Here is an 18,932-nt window from a genome sequence, read left to right as displayed (position 1 = left end):
CAAAAGAGAACTAAAACTCCTAGTCCATTGGGTATTTTCTGTTGCTTTCTAAAGGAAATTCGTATGCAAGCGTTATGCAGGTGTATCTGTTCGGTCCGTCTAATATAAGTTTCGTGTAGCCAAATTCGTTATCATAAATGTCGTAAAATCCGTCCATATCATATTCCATCTCATTCTCGTTTCCATGTTTCAAATTGATGCTTCGTCATGCGTCATGCCTTCAAGCCAGCGAAATCTTTCTCATGCTTCACGCCAACACTATTTTCTCCGCTCATTTCCAAAAGCACAAACTGCGTAAGGATCTTTCAACGCGTGGGGAATTCCAGTTCCAATTCCAACCTCGACGCTGTGCAGTAAGCGCTGCACACTCACCCGCCAACCACCCCAACATCAACCCAGTTCTCACACACACCAAAATATCTTCCATCTCCAAATCCAATATTCCCATTCCACACCATTCGAGATCAATCTCAAAATCCACGTCCAGCAAATCTTCCAAACCGGAACTAATCCAGTCATTTTGCTCCACCCACCACACTATCCAGAGCATGAATTGACAAAGCATAATCAACGCCAACATGGTCCACCTAATCACACTCTTCACGATACCTCCTTCCATTCTCATCCCCATCCCGTCTGCAAAAAATTCCATCCCGCTTCCAAAAAACACACCCACTTTTCGCACATTCAGTATATAATATGACATCTTTAAAAATAATTTATGATACAGTATCTCTTCTGCCGAACGGCAATCTCGATACCCGAGTGGACTTTGCTACTTTCGCAACAATAGTTTCAAGTGGAACCTGAAGCTGTTCTCCACAATCACAAGCACAAGGAAGATAATCAGACTTACCATTGCCTGATCCCAATCCCACGCTGCGTCTAACCTTCATGTTTCTTCTTTTCTCATCGAGATAACATGCCTTGAGCTTCTTACGGGTAATGTTTCCGCAATATTCGCGCACGGCGTCAAGATCCATGTCCTCGAATGTTGTGTCGATGTTCTTGGTCCAGGTTTTGAAAAATTCGGTTTCCATGTAGTCTGATTTGCGCCAGGCCTTGACAGATGAATGCCAGCGGAGCATTTCAATAAATTCGGCGCAATCTTGGAGACGAAGGACGGTTTGCCAGCTTGCCCAGTACAATTCCTTGAAAGTTTCCTCATCTGTACGTTTCTCGAATGCAATACCCGGAACATGAGAGAAGAGAGTGGCATCAGTAATAGGTCGTCCATTGTAAACACTCGAATTACCCAGTTCGTAGATAGCGTTGCGTTCCTTGGCTTTGGGATCGTATGCGGAGTTTCTCTCGAGGAAACGGTTACGGACACGTTGGCCGACAAAGAAAAGATGCTTCATCGATTTTCGCTGTTGGCTAAGAGCAGAGCGAACAGTTTCGGCGATGTATTCTTGAATCTTGGGATTTTCTTTCCACTCTGAAACTTGGCCTTCGGGATTGACAAAGGTGGTTTCACTTTGAAGTTCTTCGTGTGGAGGTGCACCATAGTCGAAATCTGGGTGAGTTGTATTTTCAAGCTTGCGCTTCAATTCAGAATTTTCGACTAGCAAGGCACCAACGTCGATTTTGCCTTTGTGGTTCACGGCTTCTTCGTAAAGTCTGACTTTCTCTGCCAATTTTTGATTCTCCTCGGACAATTGCTCGCATTCTAGTGTTTTCATACCGAGTGATGACTCCAGATTGAAGAATTTGATGTTGGTCTCTTCTTCCCGAATCTCAGTTGATAATTGTCCATTTCTCTTGATGAAGTATTGAACAATTTCATTCTTCTCTAGTAACTTGGAGTTGACTTCCTTGAGCCCTGATTCGATTTTCTTTGCCAATGCAGCAAGAGCCACAGCTTCAGAATGTTCAGAAACCATGTCTTCAGCGCACTTCTTGAGATCTAATTTCTTCACTGCGAGGCGGTCTTCTGGCGTTTCTACTGGAGTGCTCTCTTCCTCTTCGAAGACTATTTCAGTCTCATCATGAGCGTTTTCGTCATCTTCAAAGATAGCGCCGAGACGTTCTCCAGGAGTTTCATCTGGGTAATTATCTTCATCCTCGAAAACGACTCCAGAGTCTTCCATGAGGTCATATTCGGGAGCTGACGAGGTGGGTTCGGCCATGTTAAAATATCCAGATTCTGACATGGTGAATTGATATACTGTACGAAAAAGAGTGTCGTGATATTTTTATTTAAAGATTGAAATATTTAATAATGAAATGAGAAAAGTATAGACAAGATCAACAACAAAGCTCCCACAATTGGTTTGGTGTTGTGTGCGAGGTTGGATCAAATGTGGAAGCTGTGACCGAAACTAGATATGTGGAAAAACCGGTGTAGAAAAAAAGAAAGAAAAAATTCAAGAAACAACTAAATGACTTGAAGAGTTGGAAGATAAATAAGTTATCTACGAAATGAATCGCAGAGTGATGATGGATGGGGGTGGGTTGTGAAGAGAATAATAAACCAGCGGAACCCAAAGTACATGTATAAAAAATAATGCAGGTACGAACGGTACAGTCAGTCATAGAGTCATCACAAAAAACTTGGTCACCAAGCCGACCCGACAACAAAGCAGCAAACAATGTGAGGGTGTATTGGGCGATAAAGAAACACTTCACTTCTCTAGGTAAAGTTTCAAGGTTTCATGTACCTACTGTTGCGATGCCACGTGTTTCATCTCATTCGTGGTTAAAAACGAGGCGGTGGATACGATCGACCAGATTCTTTCGCAACCGCTGGGCCAACAGATTTTTCGACATACTCCGATGCATATCAAAGGTGGTAAGGGTGCTAACGGGTTCTTCTCAGGCCTCGAGCTGAATCGGACCATCGACGATTGGAGCCTCATTGTTTTTCACACCCGCGATGTTTAGAACTTGGCGGTTTATTGGAAAAGAGAAGCAGTAAGCTGGAAAGTTGGAGGGAAAGTTGGAAGGAAAGGGCTGGGAGGGGGCGGGTTATCCTACGAAGGACGAAGTCGATAAGCTGGCTGGCTGGCTGGGCATCTGCTGGTGGTGGGGCCAAATGCTGTACGTTCCGTGCTTCACTCCTAAGGCCGCCAAATGATATTGAAGAATCGCGGTGTGATTCCCCACACACCTCATGCAGCAAAAAAAGTCCTTTGAATGAACCAAACGTAAGAAGTGCAGTTAGCAAGATTAAATCGAATAGGAATAAGCGAACATTCTGGGTCGTCGTTTATGCAGAGAATCGAGTGGAAGACGATGCAATATAACGGGTCAAAAGTGGTCAAAATCACGAAGGTTTAGTATGTAGATCACAAATTTAGGAAGGAGACGCGAAAGACCATCCACACATGCAAGAATGGGTGACGAATCTGACGATATCTCCAGCTTGTACTCGGGAAACGATAGTAAAAAGATATTGGGACACCCCATTTTGCATCTGCATTTATGCATTTTATGACGAAGCAACTTGCTTCTGGTTCCATTGTACACATTCATCAAATGTGACACCGGAGCCTCCGAAGACATCCAGAGCACTTCCGATTGTAAGATCAACCTTCCCATCACTAAGTCTCTTGACATTATCAAGATCTTGAAGGTTTCTTCCGCCACCAGCATAAGTGACCGGGATACTACACCATTGTGCTAGTTTCTCGACGAGTTGTTCATCGATGCCTTTTTGCAACCCCTCATTGTCGGCTGCATGGATTAAGAACTCGGAGCAATATGGCTCTAAAGATTTTATTGATGCTAGAAGATGTATGAGTTTTCAATGACGAAGAGAGGAAAGAAATGAAATACTCACCCTCATTCACCTCCATATCTGTGATGGTTTGCCATTTATTCATAGCCACAAACCAAGTATCATCTCTCTTTCGACAACTCAGATCAATGACAAGTTTTTCTTTATCACCACCAAGAGATTCCAATACGGAGTTTAGTCGTTCTTGGGAGAACTTCCCATTAGGAAAGAGGAAAGAAGTAATGATGACCTACTATTCCCATCAATATCGAACCTTCCACCTCTAAAAACACGATATAAACATACCCTCTCAGCACCCCATTCAATCCACTGCCTAGCATTTTCATCCGTAATACCACCTCCAACCTGAAGACCATTCTTCCACTCTCCTACAGCTTGTTTCGCAGCCTCCTCATTGCCAGGTCCAAGCATAATGACATGAGCACCTGTAAGATCATTGTCCTTGTACAGTTTTGCAAAATGACCAGCCGGTAATTTCGATACATAGTTGGTCTTCAAGTCAGATGAAGCAGTTGTTAATGTACCGCCTACAATCTGCTTCACCTGACCTGAATGCAAGTCTATACAGGGACGAAATTTAGTCATTGTGAGAAGTTTCTCGACGTGATATCTTGCTGTGTGAAGATATTGACCGACAAATTTCTATGTCGAATAATCCCAGGAGAAAGAAAAGAGAGAATCAACTAATTCCGAGATGTATTGTTGACCCTCTGCCTGTGTAACTAAAATCGTGTTTCGTCTTCCACCAAAATCATATCGGCAGAATCCCGGCACATCACCATAATTTTTTCTTATCCAGAACATTTAATATTCTGGGAAGCTACAAACATCAAATTTGCGAAAATTACCAAATCCCAGACAAACAATCTTCAAGATGCCTGCCTCACTCGGAAAACGAAAGCGCTCATCCGCGACTAATCCTACCAGCTCGAAACTTTCAAAAGTGCCTAAGACTACCCCAATTATACCAGAACCAGTATCTGAACCCCAATCGGAAGAAGAAGCTTCAGATAGCTCTTCAGAAGGCGACGCAGAGGGGGAGGAAGATGATACTGAGGTTCTCGACCCCCAAGAAATATTCCGTCGTCATTTCGAAGCACAGTTCAAACAGCTTCCTCCTACAACCAAAAAGCCTAAAATCACTCCAATAATCGAGAATCCCGACAATGAAGACGAAGATTGGGATGGCTTATCAGACAATTCCGCCGAAGACGACGAGCAGGAAGAAAACGGCGTACAAGTAGTCGAACATGTAAAGAAAATCGATTCCCGGATCGCGGGGATGAGTAAAGGGGAATTGAGGGCTTTCATGGTATGTAATATGTACAACCATTATTTTCCCTCTACTATGTTTCATCCATCTCCCAAAAATCTAACACACTTTATCTAGTCCTCCAAAATCCCCAAATCACGCCCTACACCCTCCCTTTCCAAACTTGCCGAACTACCAGCCGGCTCCGCAGACGACCCAGGCGCAACCGAAGCACTCAATCTCAAAAACGATCTCGCGCTCCAACGACTCCTCGATGAATCGCACCTCTTGACATCGTCCTCCTCTTCCTCAGCGGCAAACTCCCATGCCGTTCATACTTTACAAGGAAAGAATCGATTGAAAGCCCTGGATATGCGTGTCCAAGCATTGGGCGGGAAAACTAGTATACATACACAAGAAAGTATGCCGATGAATATGCGAAAGGGGATAATCAGGAAAGCGGAGGAGAAGGAGGAGAAGCGAAGGAGAGAGGCGAAAGAGAATGGGATTGTGCTTGAGACGAAAGGAAGAGGAGGAGGAATTAGCGGGGGAAGGGAAAGAAGGAAGGAGAGGAGTGGGACAGGAGGGACTTTTGATTCTGGTCCTGGGGTTGGAAGGATGAGGGGTGCGACGTTGAGTTTAAGTGAAAGGGATGTGGTGGGAATTGAGGGGAGTAAAAGGGGTGGAGGTAGGATGGGTAGGAATGGGAAGAGGGGGGGGAGGGGGAGAGGAAGGGGGAATAGGAGTTAGTGGATTGGTTGTTTGAAACCAATAGGTTTCTATGCAAGAAGTAAAGGGGTGCTGCATGAATACATATTCTACAAAGCAAATAAAGAATTGATACCCAACCCAAGCAAACTACATCAAATGTCACATCCGAGATCACAAACAGACATCACGAGCACTTCGGATTGCATCCATCCACATACAAACGCAAACGAGGTATGAGTCAATTTCATAATGTACAAATTTCCATTCTCACCAAACCCGACGCTCCAGAATTCACCAATATTGATTCACAAAGGTAAAAGTAAGTGCCATACAACCCATCCTTTCAGGTGATTTGCAGTTGCGTTCATTTAAACAAACAGTTCAGTTCAGCCAAATAACGCGCCCAAGCCCTACCCCTCATGAACTCCGTCCTTCAGTCCCTTCAAATACCAAGGAAGCCTAGGAAATGTATGTTTTTATAATTTCTCCTGCCAATAGCTAGAAAATGCTGGGTTTTGCTAAACTCTTCTTTACTGCTTATTTGCATATTGAAAATGTCCGAACGCACCTCCACCATTACTTGGTGTTAGCGGGCCTAAACCATTTCCTCCATTATTATTATGCGCAGGTGTAGTTGCTAAATTGGCATTTCCATTATTCGGAGTACTGGGTGCGCCATTTGCAAACGACGATCCTGAACCATTTTGGTTCGGAGTAGTATTTTCTTGGTATTGATTGTAATGTTGTGGGGTGGTTTGCTGGGTAGCAGCTGTATTGGCTTCTTGGAGATTGATACCGAAGACACGACCTAAATGCTCATCTCCAATCTCGCCGTCAAAAAGACGTTCGCGGAGTTTGAAAAAGACTCGACCGTTGACGAGGGAATCGGAACCAGCTTGGTGGACAGCACCTACACGTTTAACTTTGAGGACGTCGATCATGGTTTCAATGTTGGGATGTCGCTCGGTGCGTTGAAGGAGTTCTGCGGTGACGGCGTCGACATGAGAAAGCTGGCCTAACTTGTTCATAATTGTTCCTTGTTGCATGAGATATTTGATATCATATACACTTGGAAAGAACTTTTTCATGAGCATATCGAATTCTCTTTCGTCATCCGGTAAGGGTCTCTGAAGCAGAATCTTTGTAAGATATCCAAAATCGTAGCCGGCGTGCCCTGAGATCCAACGTTTCTCCTCATCACATACAAGTCCGGAACTAATCAATACCGCACCAAACTCGAATGGATCGATGCCTTCTTCCTTTAATCTGTTGAAATCCGTACCGGCAATCTTCCTTTCGTCAATGCCCTTTTCTGCATACATATCATCCGATAGCGAGAATTTAAAGTTGAACTGCCATGTACAAGGTATCTGTCCCATGCCGTTGCCAATTCTTCGTCCTGTTGAGTTCCGATCTAGTCCCGAGTCCGAGGGAGGAGTCGCAGGTAATGATTCTCCATCCTCCGAATATAATGTTATGCCCAGTTGTATAAGTTTCAGTAAGTCTACGTTGCATCGTAAGCATTGATAGTGATAATCTCCTTTGCCATTAAATGATCCCATAGGCCGAGCAACGATTCCAGGAAATTTCGCGTCCTAGCAATGTTAACTCTGGCGTCAACAATCACTATTGGAGTATCTTACCATAGAAATGTAAGGGTATTTGTCCACTAGTTGCCGCAGAATCGCCATCTCCTCGTGTAAATTCCCCTTCCAAACATCTCGTATTCTACCCTTATCACGTATACCCCGCGTCCCTGAATCTGCCATTCCGTTGTGCCCTTGTTGTTGCAACGGTGCTGCAGCGAAGCTCATTTGTGCAGCTTGACTTGCTAATCCACCGCCTTGCAGCGGAATACCAGGTGCAGAAAATCCTCCTGGTATACCCATACTAGCTCCATTTGCGAATGCATTGCTCATGGAGTTCGCACTCATAAATTGATTTCCGATCGAGCCAGGCGGAGGAAGTCCTGCAGTATGTGGTTGTGTATGAGGTGGATATTGTTGATAATGAGATGCCATACTATTTGGGGCAGCCCCATAGGCTTGCATTCGTGGAGGCATTTTGTTTTCGTCGAGTATGTATGTTGGGTATAGAAGGTGGGTTGATGGCTTTCATGGACGCAAATTGCGCAAGGAGGGGAAGGGTTTCTTTTTCGCAGTCGAAAGCAACAACAATTCTGGACAAGAAAATAAGATGATTATCACTTTGTAAATTTTTATTTGCTTTAAAATTCAAAAACTCTCAACACCAAGTCTTGTGTTTCTTAAAGTTCAAGCTGGCTGCTTTGATCAAGCATGAACAATTACTGTAGCTAAGGATGGCGCTTAATATTAGACGCCCTAATCGTACCCGAACTATACCCGAGCTCGACCTCCATGTTCAATACATTGTTTACCACTTGCCAATAAATCATTAGGTGAAAGTTGTAATTCTCACAATGCAGTGCACAAGGTATGTGTTTCACTGAAGATAGATAATGGTAATTTCTATGTCTCAATCGCTGACTTTTTTGAATAGAATTCTTAGAGCTGCACAACGTGCAAATCTTACTGGTTTCGACCCAAAAGCATTAGCTGCCGCTTCTGGTAAAAATGCAGGCGACCCATGGGCACGACGGTGAGCTCGGAAGCGCATATCCCCAAATTTCGGACTCACCATACTGATAACTTTTATTAGTGAAGCTTGGAGATATCAAGGACAATACTCAAGGCGGAATCGATTTTCAAACACCTTCCCTGGATTAGGCATTGCGACGGTAGCTTTTGCAGCATATTGCGGATACGAATACTTGTTTTTGGCGGACGAACATCACGGACATGCAGAGGGCCATGGCGATGGACATCACTAAAGAACGAATTGATGGAAAGTTGTTGTACATATGGGTTAAATTTTATCCTTGAGACTGATCCCCTCATTCTCAACAAGCACTGCGCACGCTCCATGTATATGGATATGATTTGAATTCTCTATTTCTCTGTGAGGAGGCAAAACATTGACGACTCACTTTCCATACAAAGGGCAATATATTGGTAAGCAGGGACGAGAACAAGCACCCTATATTTTCAAAATTCATTGTGCGAGTGTGCAATGATCAGTTTGTCAATATTATGATTCTCCATGGCTCAATCACTGCCAGAGTTCGGATTCCGTTGATTTGAATGGGAGAAATAGGGTAATTTTCCTACATTGAATAGGAAAGGATGGAAGATGTTCACGAAATGATGTTGGAGATTGCTAAACACATTTGTCGATTATATGTTAAAATAACAAGATCATGTCTACTGTGAGAAGCCGAAGTCAAAAATTTAAGGATCCGGTTCGGATGATGCAAAGATTAACCGGGGATGGCAGGAAAGTGAATCGAGCTGGATCGAAAGTGTTGATTGAATAACGAAGGGTTCTCTGTTCCCGGAATGAATCTGCTATTTATTACCCAGAAAGTTCAAGAAAAGAACATACAAAGTGAACCAACTCGATCTCTTCGGCTTGGAACAATCTCCCAACTTTGGTCGATCGTCTTCATGATCACCTCTCTCAATACACCATATAGGGCCACAAAAAGATGCCAGAAATCATCACACGATATACGAAATGACTTGCATACTAAAGATGCCGTCTCTTTGGAACTTGGAAAACCAATTGAATGTATGTTTTGAGTTTTGTGTGTGATTCTTTCCATACATAACATCACCATCTCCCAGGCCAAGAGATCCTTTGTAAACAGAATTCCGCCAAATCTACTTGGAGTGTTCTCATCGGTGCGCTGTCAGTGATATATTGAAAGTAGATTCTGAGACTTCCTCCTCAGCACGCTCTGCCGTGTTTTTGACTATGAGGATCAGAAGGTTAAAATTAACTATTAGTACCTACCTAGTACATCCTTATATCCAATTTGCCGGCCCCAACTACCCCGTGCCTTCCTCGGGGATATGTGATCCAGCCTTATCCATCCGAGGTCTACCCATTTTCACAGGCCGGCGCCGCGCCTAGTACTAATTAATCCGCCGCCGAAAGCCAAAGCATTTCGATATGTCAGCCCGAGCATGACTCGAGGTTAGAATACCCGACATGCATATGGAATAGCCTCGTCAAAATCTGTCCAAATTTGAATGTTTCAATGTGATGCACAAAGTTTATTTAGGGAGACGAGATGAATCTGCGTGATTAAAGGTTAGGTACGTCTACTATATTTACCAAGTAGATACTAATAATAAGATTACTTGCCTCGTATCTAAGGTTACTCGATGCTTTTTTGTATGAAATAAAGAACTCTTGGCTCGTTATGTGCCCTCGTATTCTCGTACCTACATTCCATATACCATTCGTACGGTAGATGATTAGTAACCTTACCGATCAAGTATCAATTATCAACCTTTCATCCATGCAATAAATGACGTCGACCCAGTCAGCCACATTAATCAAAATCTCAGCCTCGTCCAAGGGTAAAAGCAAGCCACAAAAGACTGGACTATTCTACGAAGTAATGCCATAGGTAAAACCCAATTTCTAAGGTTTAAGCTTGTTTGATCAAACCCTGAATCTTTTTTTCTTCATTTGATTCTCTCAATTGATGTTAATTCGTTTTTGCCTCAGCAAGATATTATTTTTCCCCTATCTTGTTGGTAATACTAATATTGAAGTAACATTTGTTTGTTTCCTCGGAATCCTCAGGAATGAGAACGTCTTTTGGTATTCTTCTTCACACTAATACCTATCCGTCACCACATGGAATCCATGAATGTTTGTTCCAATGGCGATTTCCTCGGGGCTATTGAGGAAACCTCAATATTAACACAGAAAACCAAAGACATGTATGCTTCGCAGCGTGCACTCGAACTGAGAAAGTAAGTCTGATCCTTTTTAATTGGCTTAAAGGTGTGACCCTTTCATGGGTGTCTATTGGCCGTGTCTCACGTGCATCATGAAAGCGAATACTCGTGATTTCTTGACTAACTGCTTCATTCCTGTCTTTTAGATTTTATGATCCTTATCAAGCGGATATTAATCCTCATTCTTCTGAGGATACTCTAAATGGTCGACTCAATTCTGATGGAGCCCTCGACAATTATGCCGAGGTTGCCATATGGCGTTTCGGGGGCGTTCATTCTATGATCAGGTATGAGAAATGCCAACTCATTGACAAACCGATAAAGCTAATACACACTAGTATTATTGATGGCTCTACTCAATACTTCATTGCAGGAGCACGGCGCGATAAATCTCTACCCGAGGAAGATATCGTCAATGATTCATGGTTTGGTTGTTTTCAAGTGCCAACACCAGGTGGACTTTGTGAAGTCAGGACAAACCAACCACAATCCTAAATATATACTAACCGAGAATTTCAGAATACCTTGGCCATCAATGATGACGAAGATGATCCTTACCCTTGTTTTATTATCGATGACTTAAAGAAAGACCCACGATTTGCCAGTTTATCCATAGTTGATGGTACTTTAGCTTCATACGTTTGGTATGCTGGGGCTCCAATTACTACCAAAAATGGTATCAACATTGGTGTTTTGTGTGTCTTCGGTGATCGCCCTAACACTGGGTTTAATTTAGAAAGAAGAAGATGTAGGTTTGGGCCGCAGCTTACCTCACTAAGATCTGTGTTGATACTAACCCAACATCCAGTTTTATATCATCAAGCGAACAATATCATGAAGTACATGGAAACGCAACGAGAGGCTATCGAAAGACATCGAGTTGCGCTCATGTCGAAAGGAATTGCTACCTTCATAGAAAGAACTTCTCGTTACACTAACATTGTCTCTGACAGCCCATACTCCTCAACCATGTCTGTATCAAATACGACCAATGGGTCCGGTACTCAATCCGATAATGATACCAGAATAGACCTTTCTCAGGATGGACATTCTGACACATCAAATCAACCACACCAGTCTTCCGAATCTGTACTTGATCAGATACGAATCACTTTGGATCATGCGGCCGAAATCCTTCGGGAATCGCTTGAACTCAACGTTGGAGGTGTTGTCTTCTTAGACACAACTAATGGTCATACTGAAGTGGGGAATATGGATGCTTACATGGATACAAGCACTGATATAGGTACAGAGGTGAAGGAGGCTGAATTGAGGAGATCGCTCGTACAAAATGAAGAAAGACCAAAGTATGAAGAGTACCGAAGGAAACTATCTCAAGGCACCATACGAACTTCCACGGATAGACATAAAGTGGCAAAGGTCCTTTCTATGTCAGCGGCAAAAGTTGCAACCTGGGACTCAGAAGCTCATGTCCTGGATGGCAAAACCCTTCGGTCGCTAATGAATTCTTACCCCAAGGGAAATGTCTGGTATGGTTTGGACTACGTTCGATCTCTATAGGACCATTTAACTGACCCTAATAAAGGTATATTGACGACAATGGCTATTTCTCAAGCCTGGAACAAGTTAACGATCGGAAACGCGCGCCCTCGACCGATACTAGTCCTACTGAAAGGCCTAAAACATCTGGCTCTTTCGATGCTATGAAGCAAGAAGCGGAAGCAACTATGCTTGGCAAAGTATTCCATAAAGCAAGACAAATCATATTCCTTCCTCTTTGGGATTCTGCTGGCGGTATGTCATGCTTCTATCACGTCGCAATAGCCCCCTTCTATTCTCGGCTAATCAATTCACTACAGAGAGATGGTACTCAGGCCTATTTGTATGGAGTCAATCAGCAGTTCCTGTTTTTACCGTAAATAATGAGATATCTTACCTGTCTGCATTTACAAACTCGGTCATGATGGAGATTAGTCGATTAGATGCTCTGATTTCTAACAAGATGAAATCTGATTTTATTAGTAGCATTTCTCGTAAGTATTGGCCATTGCAAGTATTCACTTGAAAGCGCTAATGATGAGCAAAGATGAATTTAGAAGTCCGTTACATGGCATTTTGGCTTCAGCAGACTTCTTACGGGAATCGAACCTTGATATTTCACAAACAGAGTTTGTCTCAACAATCCAGAATTGCAGTGGTACTCTCCTGGTACGTGCAACAAATATTATAACATTTTATCAAGGTTTCCAATAGTTCGGACTACAGTCCGACGATCAGAAGCTGTCAGTTTCTGAAACTAGTTAGACGATCCAAAAGGTCTGAAATACTGAATTCACTTCAGATATTTTACCCTTTCTTAGCATTGAGATATGAAATCCCATCTGCGAGTCCGGGCTATTGGATTACCTTTTGCATTTGATCCCACTTGCCTCTTGAATTGTTGCCCCTAGAAACTTAAACTGACACCACATCATAGGATACAATCAATCACGTTCTTGACTACAGCAAAATCAACTCTTTCGAGAAAAGAGAAGGTTCTCTACAAGGTAGGTTTTTTGTTGTATGCTAGGCTAGATCATTCTTGAATTAACAATGTATCAGGGTCTTTCTCGAGCGAGCTTCATCAAGTAACCAACGTAGCTTTGCTATGCGAGGATACCATCAATGGTATGATTGCTGCTAACCACTTTAGAAGTGTTGCTCCCATGTATAATTTAGCACTTTCAAATGGTTCACCAAAAAAGAAAACTGGTCTCTCGCCAGACGTAACGGCACAACCATTGCAAATCATTCTAGATTTCGAAATGCGGGATTGGTCTTATAAGGTTCACGCTGGTATGTATTGGAAATCTGGCAGGAGTGGCACACTGCTAATATCCTTGATAGGTGCAATTCAACGTATTCTGATGAACATATTTGGCAATTCGCAAAAATATACAGATCATGGCTATATTCAAGTACAGTTGCAACTGCGACAACAAAAAACAGCCATCGACGTGCCACCTTCAGATTCTCATCCTACCGGGGACTTCATGTGTCTGCGTATTACAGATTCTGGCAAAGGAATGTCAACTGAATACATGGATCGCAAACTTTACCACCCATTTGCCCAAGAAAATAGCTTTACACCTGGTGTTGGCTTGGGTCTTTCTATTGTGTGAGTTCTTCCATCTATTTCACATGAATGAGCTAATGAGGAATCTAGCTGGAGCATTGTGAAACAATTAGGTGGAACTATACTCATCCGCAGTGAGGTAGGGATAGGGACCGACGTCGAGGTTCTCATTCCTGTGGAAAAATCTGAACCCCCTTCACACGATGAAGTAATGAGCGGGGATACTGTCGATACAACTGATGTCAGAATTGCTGCCGAAAAAGCAATGAGATCGCTCCGTGATAGAGCAGCAGGAAGAGTAATTTCTTTTGATCGTGGCCAACTCACATCTTCACAAACTAATGCATGGGATTGTATTCAAAAATACTGCTCCGAGTGGTATGGTTTTGATGTCCGAAAGTCTGATGGAAATTCACAGAGTGAAGATCTACTTCTCATTAATGAGACATGTAAATTTCCAGAATGTTCTCCTTGTCAGAGGATATTAGTGATACATGCCGCAATGAGCTATCCAACTATCAATAGGCCAGATGATCAGCATTTTATTGCCAATATTTCTCAACCAATAGGACCCTACAGACTTGCCCGATCAATTCTTGCTCTGTTGGATCAAACTATTTGCGAATCACGCAATAAGCACGCTACCACACAGACTCCTCTTGGATCACCAGAGGAATCACACCGCACTGAAACAAAGGAATATAGCTTTTTACCAGTGCAAGAGCCGGAGCCCAACAAAATAAATGATATAACACTTACTTTAGCAAAACAAAAAGTCCGCGAAGAATTCGCTGAATCTCTTCAAAACTTTGAACAGCTTCAACTCCAAGCACCTCTTGCTACTCCTCTGGAACCAATACCCAAACCGCAAATTCCCGAACGCAAATCATCAAAACATCCTTCGCCTCCGCCTCCGCCTCCGCCTCCTCAAGTCGCCCAAGTCGCCCCAGAAAAAACCCCCCTCCATATTCTCGCCGTCGACGACAACGCACTTAATCTCCAATTGATACATCGTTATCTTCAAAAACGCAAAATAGACACAATAGTGAGTGCGGCTGATGGTTTGGAAGCAGTAGCAGCCGTAAAGGCGTCAAAAAATGGATTTGATGTAATTTTCATGGATATTTCAATGCCAAACATGGATGGATTCGAAGCTACTCGACTTATCAGAGATTGGGAGAGCGAGTTATGTGTAGGGTTGGATGGTCTAATCGCTTGGGGGCATGGCAGAGAGAAAGAGAAGGAAATGGAGATTGAAGGAAAGACGTATGATGAACTACCAAGGGGCAAGGCTTATGTAGTTGCTATGACTGGTTTGGGAAGTCAAAAAGCAAGAGACGAGGCGGATAGAAGTGGATTTGATGATTTTATGACTAAACCGGTTAAATTACCGAAAGTTGGAGAGTTGTTGAAGAGATTGAGTTGTGAGAAGGCTGCTAGGTTGGAAGCTAGTAAGCGTAATACAGATTGGAATTAAATGGAAATGGATGGGCGATTGGACAGGCTCGGCCGGCTGGATGAGAGGGAGAGAGATACGGTACGGAGTTGATATGAAATATATGAAATGCAATATACGGATAATTGGGTCAACATGGGAAGGGAAATGGAATGAATTGTATAATAATCGATGATACCTAATAGCGAAAAGAGACGAGAATACTAATAGCTTTTTTACGGTTTGGGCATTAATTTCATAGCATATTCATATGTTTAGCGATTTCGCTAAATGGTTAGGGGAGCACATATAATAAAGACATCCTCGTGGTATGTACTTGATGGGATGGCGTAATGTCTCCAGATCAATGGTATAGATAATCTCAAATCGCTCGCTTTTCTCACATATACGTACATGCGTCCAAACATCGCAGAGTTTCCATAACGGGGTGCACAAACACTTCCAATTGTCGTCCCTTCAATTACAATTTCTCAATCGCGATTGCCTCACACATAAATCTAGGGATTCCATGTCGATATAGTAGATTCTTTGGTCAAAAATAAGTTGTGAAACCGTCTGAAATGCCAAATTAACATTTTGCAATTTACCATGCTACATGGTGCTTTTTCACCCCTAGATGATGAAGAAATCAAAGGGGGCCAATTTTTGACGCCATCATTTCGTCACTTGTTCCTGCCTAACTGTCTCATCTCAACAAACCTCAAACACCATCCAATAAACCCATCACGTGTATGCCAAGCTTCTGCCCCACCACTATCAAACCCCGCCATGCCTCAAGCTCTGGTGCTCTCCTGCTGTTTACACAGTCAATTCTGTATATAAAACTCGGGTCTTATATCTTTCTTGTTTTTCTGATCGCAGAATAATATTACTTGAAAATGGAATTTGATACCAAGACTCGTAAGTTCATTTTCTATCATGTGTGATTGAGGGGAGAGGGGAGAGGAGGGGAGGGAAAGATCTTATGAAAGAGGGAGGAGGAAAGACTAACGGTTAGTGAGCAATTAGCTCTCTATTCTACTCAGGATAAAACATCTTTCGCGTATATTTCTGCGAGAGATCGTTGGCCTGTTATTCTTGTAAGTGGCACTGTTTTTTCCTTGGAGATCGTCTATTTCATGGATGATGTTGGGAATCGATATGGAAAACCCCCAACCCCTTTGCTCGCTGCGCTTGAGGCTTTTCTACTCGCCTAGTCTGCCTCCACGGCAGTGGCCCCCGGAGGGCTAGCGGAGCGTCATTCACCTGTACCAAGATCTTTGCTAATACTGACTCTGATAGACTGGAGCTATTGATGATGTTCACAGAGCAGTATCCGAATCGACGGGTAGCAAACATGAGGAAGGAAAACGCATAGTCGAGACTCTCGCAAAGCTAAAATATGAGCTTCAACACGACAGGAAATTAACGTATGGAATTTTGTCTTCGCAGGCGATGAGAAGCTAATCCGAGATGTAGCCCTCTTCTTGATGATGGACAGCCGGATATTGAGGGCTATAATAAGGAATTGGAAAAATTGGGTTACCCATCATGGTTCAATATTCCATGGTTATTTGCGGAATGTTATCTCTACAGTACGAATTTGCCCTTTCGCCTCCACTCCTTTCGAATCATAACTAATAACTAGTCTGCAGACGTATAGCAACCTCTTTCTCCCTATCCAAAGAATGGAAATCCCACGATGTGTTTGCGCGCCAAAAGATGTCGACTTTCCGTTCTTCCCGTCCTGCTGTTCTCGAGCTCGCAAGTCGCTACCACGAACTCATAAACCAGATGTCAAATGACAAAACCCAAGACGAGGAGGCTGAAAAGATACTTTTCATGGAAATGTGCGAGATTTGCTTATGGGAAATGCAACGATCTTTCGCTTCTCACATCTCTCACCTACGAAGACATTCAAAAATTACAAGGATCCGAAGCACGAAAAAATTCAGAGAAGAATATCCTTATCAATGATTTGGGCAAAGCATATGATGTCCTTAAGACTGCCAAAAAGGAAGGAAGAAACCGTCAAGTCGATATTGTTCTCGATAATGCCGGATTTGAACTTTATGTCGATTTAATTCTTGCTGGATTCCTTCTCAGCGCAGGTCTTGCTACAAATATCGTTTTGCATTCTAAAGCCATCCCATGGTTCGTATCAGATGTTGTACCAAAAGATTTCTCCGATTTATTAAACGCATTGAATAATGCTCAATCTTTCTATTCCACACCTTCCGAAGACGAGCAAAGAGATGGAAAAACACCAGAACCACTTTCCAAAAAGGAAGAAGAGGAATTGGATTTCTTGTTCAGCACTTGGAGCGAATTCCATGCAGAAGGTCAATTGACTTTAAGAGCTAATAGATTCTGGACTGAAGGAGGTAGTTATTGGAGATTACCAGGCACGGCACCTCGACTATATGAAGATCTCAAGGAAAGTGATTTGGTCATTTTCAAGGGAGATTTGAATTATCGAAAGTTGACAGGGGATGCTACTTGGGATCCTACAACCCCATTTACAAAGGCCGTTGGACCATTAGGTCCAGGGTACGGTGTTAACGTACTGGCATTGCGGACTTGCAAGGCGGATGTGGTGGTTGGGTTGGAACCAGGACTGGATGAGAAGTTGAGGGCTATGGAGGGAGGGGGCGGAGATTCTGGACAGAGAAAATGGGGATGGAGTGGGAAGTGGGCGGTGGTCAGTTTTTCGGGAGGGAAATAGAGATGCTTTGTAGAAGGTGGATGATTACCAGATGGATGCATGGGAATGAGATGGATAGATTATTCGTACCTGGAGAGTAGCTATAGATAGGTAGATTAAGAGGAGTGGGGTTATGAGCTCTGGTACTAGGTAGGTAGCTACATGGTAGAGATATACCTAGATTCGATTACGAAAATATATTGTTTTTAACGTTTTATACTACGAATAGGGTATCTAATTATACATTATACATTGTGAAACGTGGAAATGATTTATTTGTTGGTTTGGAAGATATCGAGTTTCAACTCCCTAGACAAATTACTACTTCAAAGTCTGAAACTTCTTCCTTACCTACTGATTCTTATATCGTTTCGTTGAGGGGAGGGGGGAAGAAGTGTGTAAAACCATAATAGTAATAATAGTAGTATTAATAATATATAAATTAATAATAATAAATAAGTATAAAAGTATAAAAATATAAAAAGCCCCACGCCACCGCTAAATATATGTGAGTATCTACTCGTACCTACCTAGGTACCCGTGGACATAGATAAATACCCAGCCATAAACATAAACATGTAATAAAAAAAAAGAATTTTGCGTGACCGACCATCCTCAATCCATCTGATCCATTTCCATTTCCATTTCCGTTTCCGTTTCCATTTCCGTTTCCGAGAGTGTCATATCTTATATCCTGTTTCGCTGCGGTTTCATTCCTCGGTTTCGGTTCTGTTTCTTGAGTCTGGGTATAGTGTATAATGTATAATTGTGAGATGCTGTGATTCTGTAATTCCGATTGATTCCTCGTGTGGTTGCGATTTGGTGAGGTGTGCTCGTGCGGGGAGGTGGTAAGGTGGTGAGGTAGAAATTTGGTGAGGTAGGTAGGTACTCTTTGAGTTGGGAGGTGGGACGGGAAATTTGGGACTCGAGGAGATTTTTGGACCGATGGGGTCAGAAGAATGGATGGATGGAAGGTATCCTGTCCTATCCTATCCTATCCGGTGATTGTGTCTGATGTAATTAATGGGTATACGAGTTATTCCGTTGATTATTAATTTATATATGTGAAGCCTCCTCTTGACATCGAGGTTTTGGGCCGGCGTGGCCTGATTGTTGTTGTTCTTGGTTCGGGTATCCCATTCTCTTTTCTCCCCATCTTCTACTTTCGAATTCATATCCGTAT

General features: G+C 42.8%; 8 protein-coding genes across 8 annotated transcripts; 5 read left to right on the top strand and 3 right to left on the bottom strand.

Moving 5' to 3' along the window:
* Positions 1-271: 271 nt before the first annotated feature.
* On the bottom strand, positions 272-2,153 carry EAF02_006711 (uncharacterized protein; the record flags this gene model as incomplete). Its single annotated transcript, XM_038902759.1, has 2 exons — positions 272-656; positions 748-2,153. The coding sequence occupies 2 exons, from the start codon at positions 2,151-2,153 to the stop codon at positions 272-274; spliced, it is 1,791 nt and encodes a 596-aa protein (XP_038757080.1).
* Positions 2,154-3,161: 1,008 nt separating this feature from the next.
* EAF02_006709 (uncharacterized protein) lies at positions 3,162-5,741 on the top strand (the record flags this gene model as incomplete). The annotated part of the gene is made up of 2 exons (XM_038902757.1): positions 3,162-5,051; positions 5,130-5,741. The coding sequence occupies exons 1-2, from the start codon at positions 4,614-4,616 to the stop codon at positions 5,739-5,741; spliced, it is 1,050 nt and encodes a 349-aa protein (XP_038757078.1). The 5' UTR covers positions 3,162-4,613.
* Positions 3,431-4,324, bottom strand: EAF02_006710 (uncharacterized protein; the record flags this gene model as incomplete). The annotated part of the gene is made up of 3 exons (XM_038902758.1): positions 3,431-3,726; positions 3,782-3,968; positions 4,025-4,324. The coding sequence occupies 3 exons, from the start codon at positions 4,322-4,324 to the stop codon at positions 3,431-3,433; spliced, it is 783 nt and encodes a 260-aa protein (XP_038757079.1).
* Positions 5,742-6,232: 491 nt separating the features above from the next.
* EAF02_006708 (uncharacterized protein) lies at positions 6,233-7,765 on the bottom strand (the record flags this gene model as incomplete). The annotated part of the gene is made up of 2 exons (XM_038902756.1): positions 6,233-7,297; positions 7,346-7,765. The coding sequence occupies 2 exons, from the start codon at positions 7,763-7,765 to the stop codon at positions 6,233-6,235; spliced, it is 1,485 nt and encodes a 494-aa protein (XP_038757077.1).
* Positions 7,766-8,142: 377 nt separating this feature from the next.
* On the top strand, positions 8,143-8,553 carry EAF02_006707 (uncharacterized protein; the record flags this gene model as incomplete). The annotated part of the gene is made up of 3 exons (XM_038902755.1): positions 8,143-8,156; positions 8,223-8,321; positions 8,382-8,553. 3 exons carry the CDS (start codon positions 8,143-8,145, stop codon positions 8,551-8,553), a joined length of 285 nt encoding a protein of 94 aa, XP_038757076.1.
* Positions 8,554-10,430: 1,877 nt separating this feature from the next.
* Positions 10,431-15,087, top strand: EAF02_006706 (uncharacterized protein; the record flags this gene model as incomplete). The annotated part of the gene is made up of 12 exons (XM_038902754.1): positions 10,431-10,549; positions 10,681-10,821; positions 10,873-11,002; positions 11,054-11,282; positions 11,343-12,024; positions 12,081-12,289; positions 12,355-12,528; positions 12,582-12,663; positions 12,972-13,045; positions 13,097-13,330; positions 13,382-13,652; positions 13,701-15,087. The coding sequence occupies 12 exons, from the start codon at positions 10,431-10,433 to the stop codon at positions 15,085-15,087; spliced, it is 3,732 nt and encodes a 1,243-aa protein (XP_038757075.1).
* Positions 15,088-15,944: 857 nt separating this feature from the next.
* EAF02_006705 (uncharacterized protein) lies at positions 15,945-16,708 on the top strand (the record flags this gene model as incomplete). The annotated part of the gene is made up of 5 exons (XM_038902753.1): positions 15,945-15,966; positions 16,075-16,145; positions 16,348-16,475; positions 16,525-16,640; positions 16,701-16,708. 5 exons carry the CDS (start codon positions 15,945-15,947, stop codon positions 16,706-16,708), a joined length of 345 nt encoding a protein of 114 aa, XP_038757074.1.
* Positions 16,709-16,846: 138 nt separating this feature from the next.
* On the top strand, positions 16,847-17,770 carry EAF02_006704 (uncharacterized protein; the record flags this gene model as incomplete). Its single annotated transcript, XM_038902752.1, has 1 exon — positions 16,847-17,770. The coding sequence occupies one exon, from the start codon at positions 16,847-16,849 to the stop codon at positions 17,768-17,770; it is 924 nt and encodes a 307-aa protein (XP_038757073.1).
* Positions 17,771-18,932: the final 1,162 nt, after the last annotated feature.

Source organism: Botrytis sinoallii (genome assembly GCF_014898435.1).
Source record: "Botrytis sinoallii strain Bc 23 chromosome Unknown BSIN_011, whole genome shotgun sequence".
Classification (NCBI taxonomy): Eukaryota; Fungi; Ascomycota; class Leotiomycetes; order Helotiales; family Sclerotiniaceae; genus Botrytis; species Botrytis sinoallii.
The sequence above is the reverse complement of the archived record's forward strand: the minus strand, read 5'-3'. Positions and strand labels throughout refer to the sequence as shown.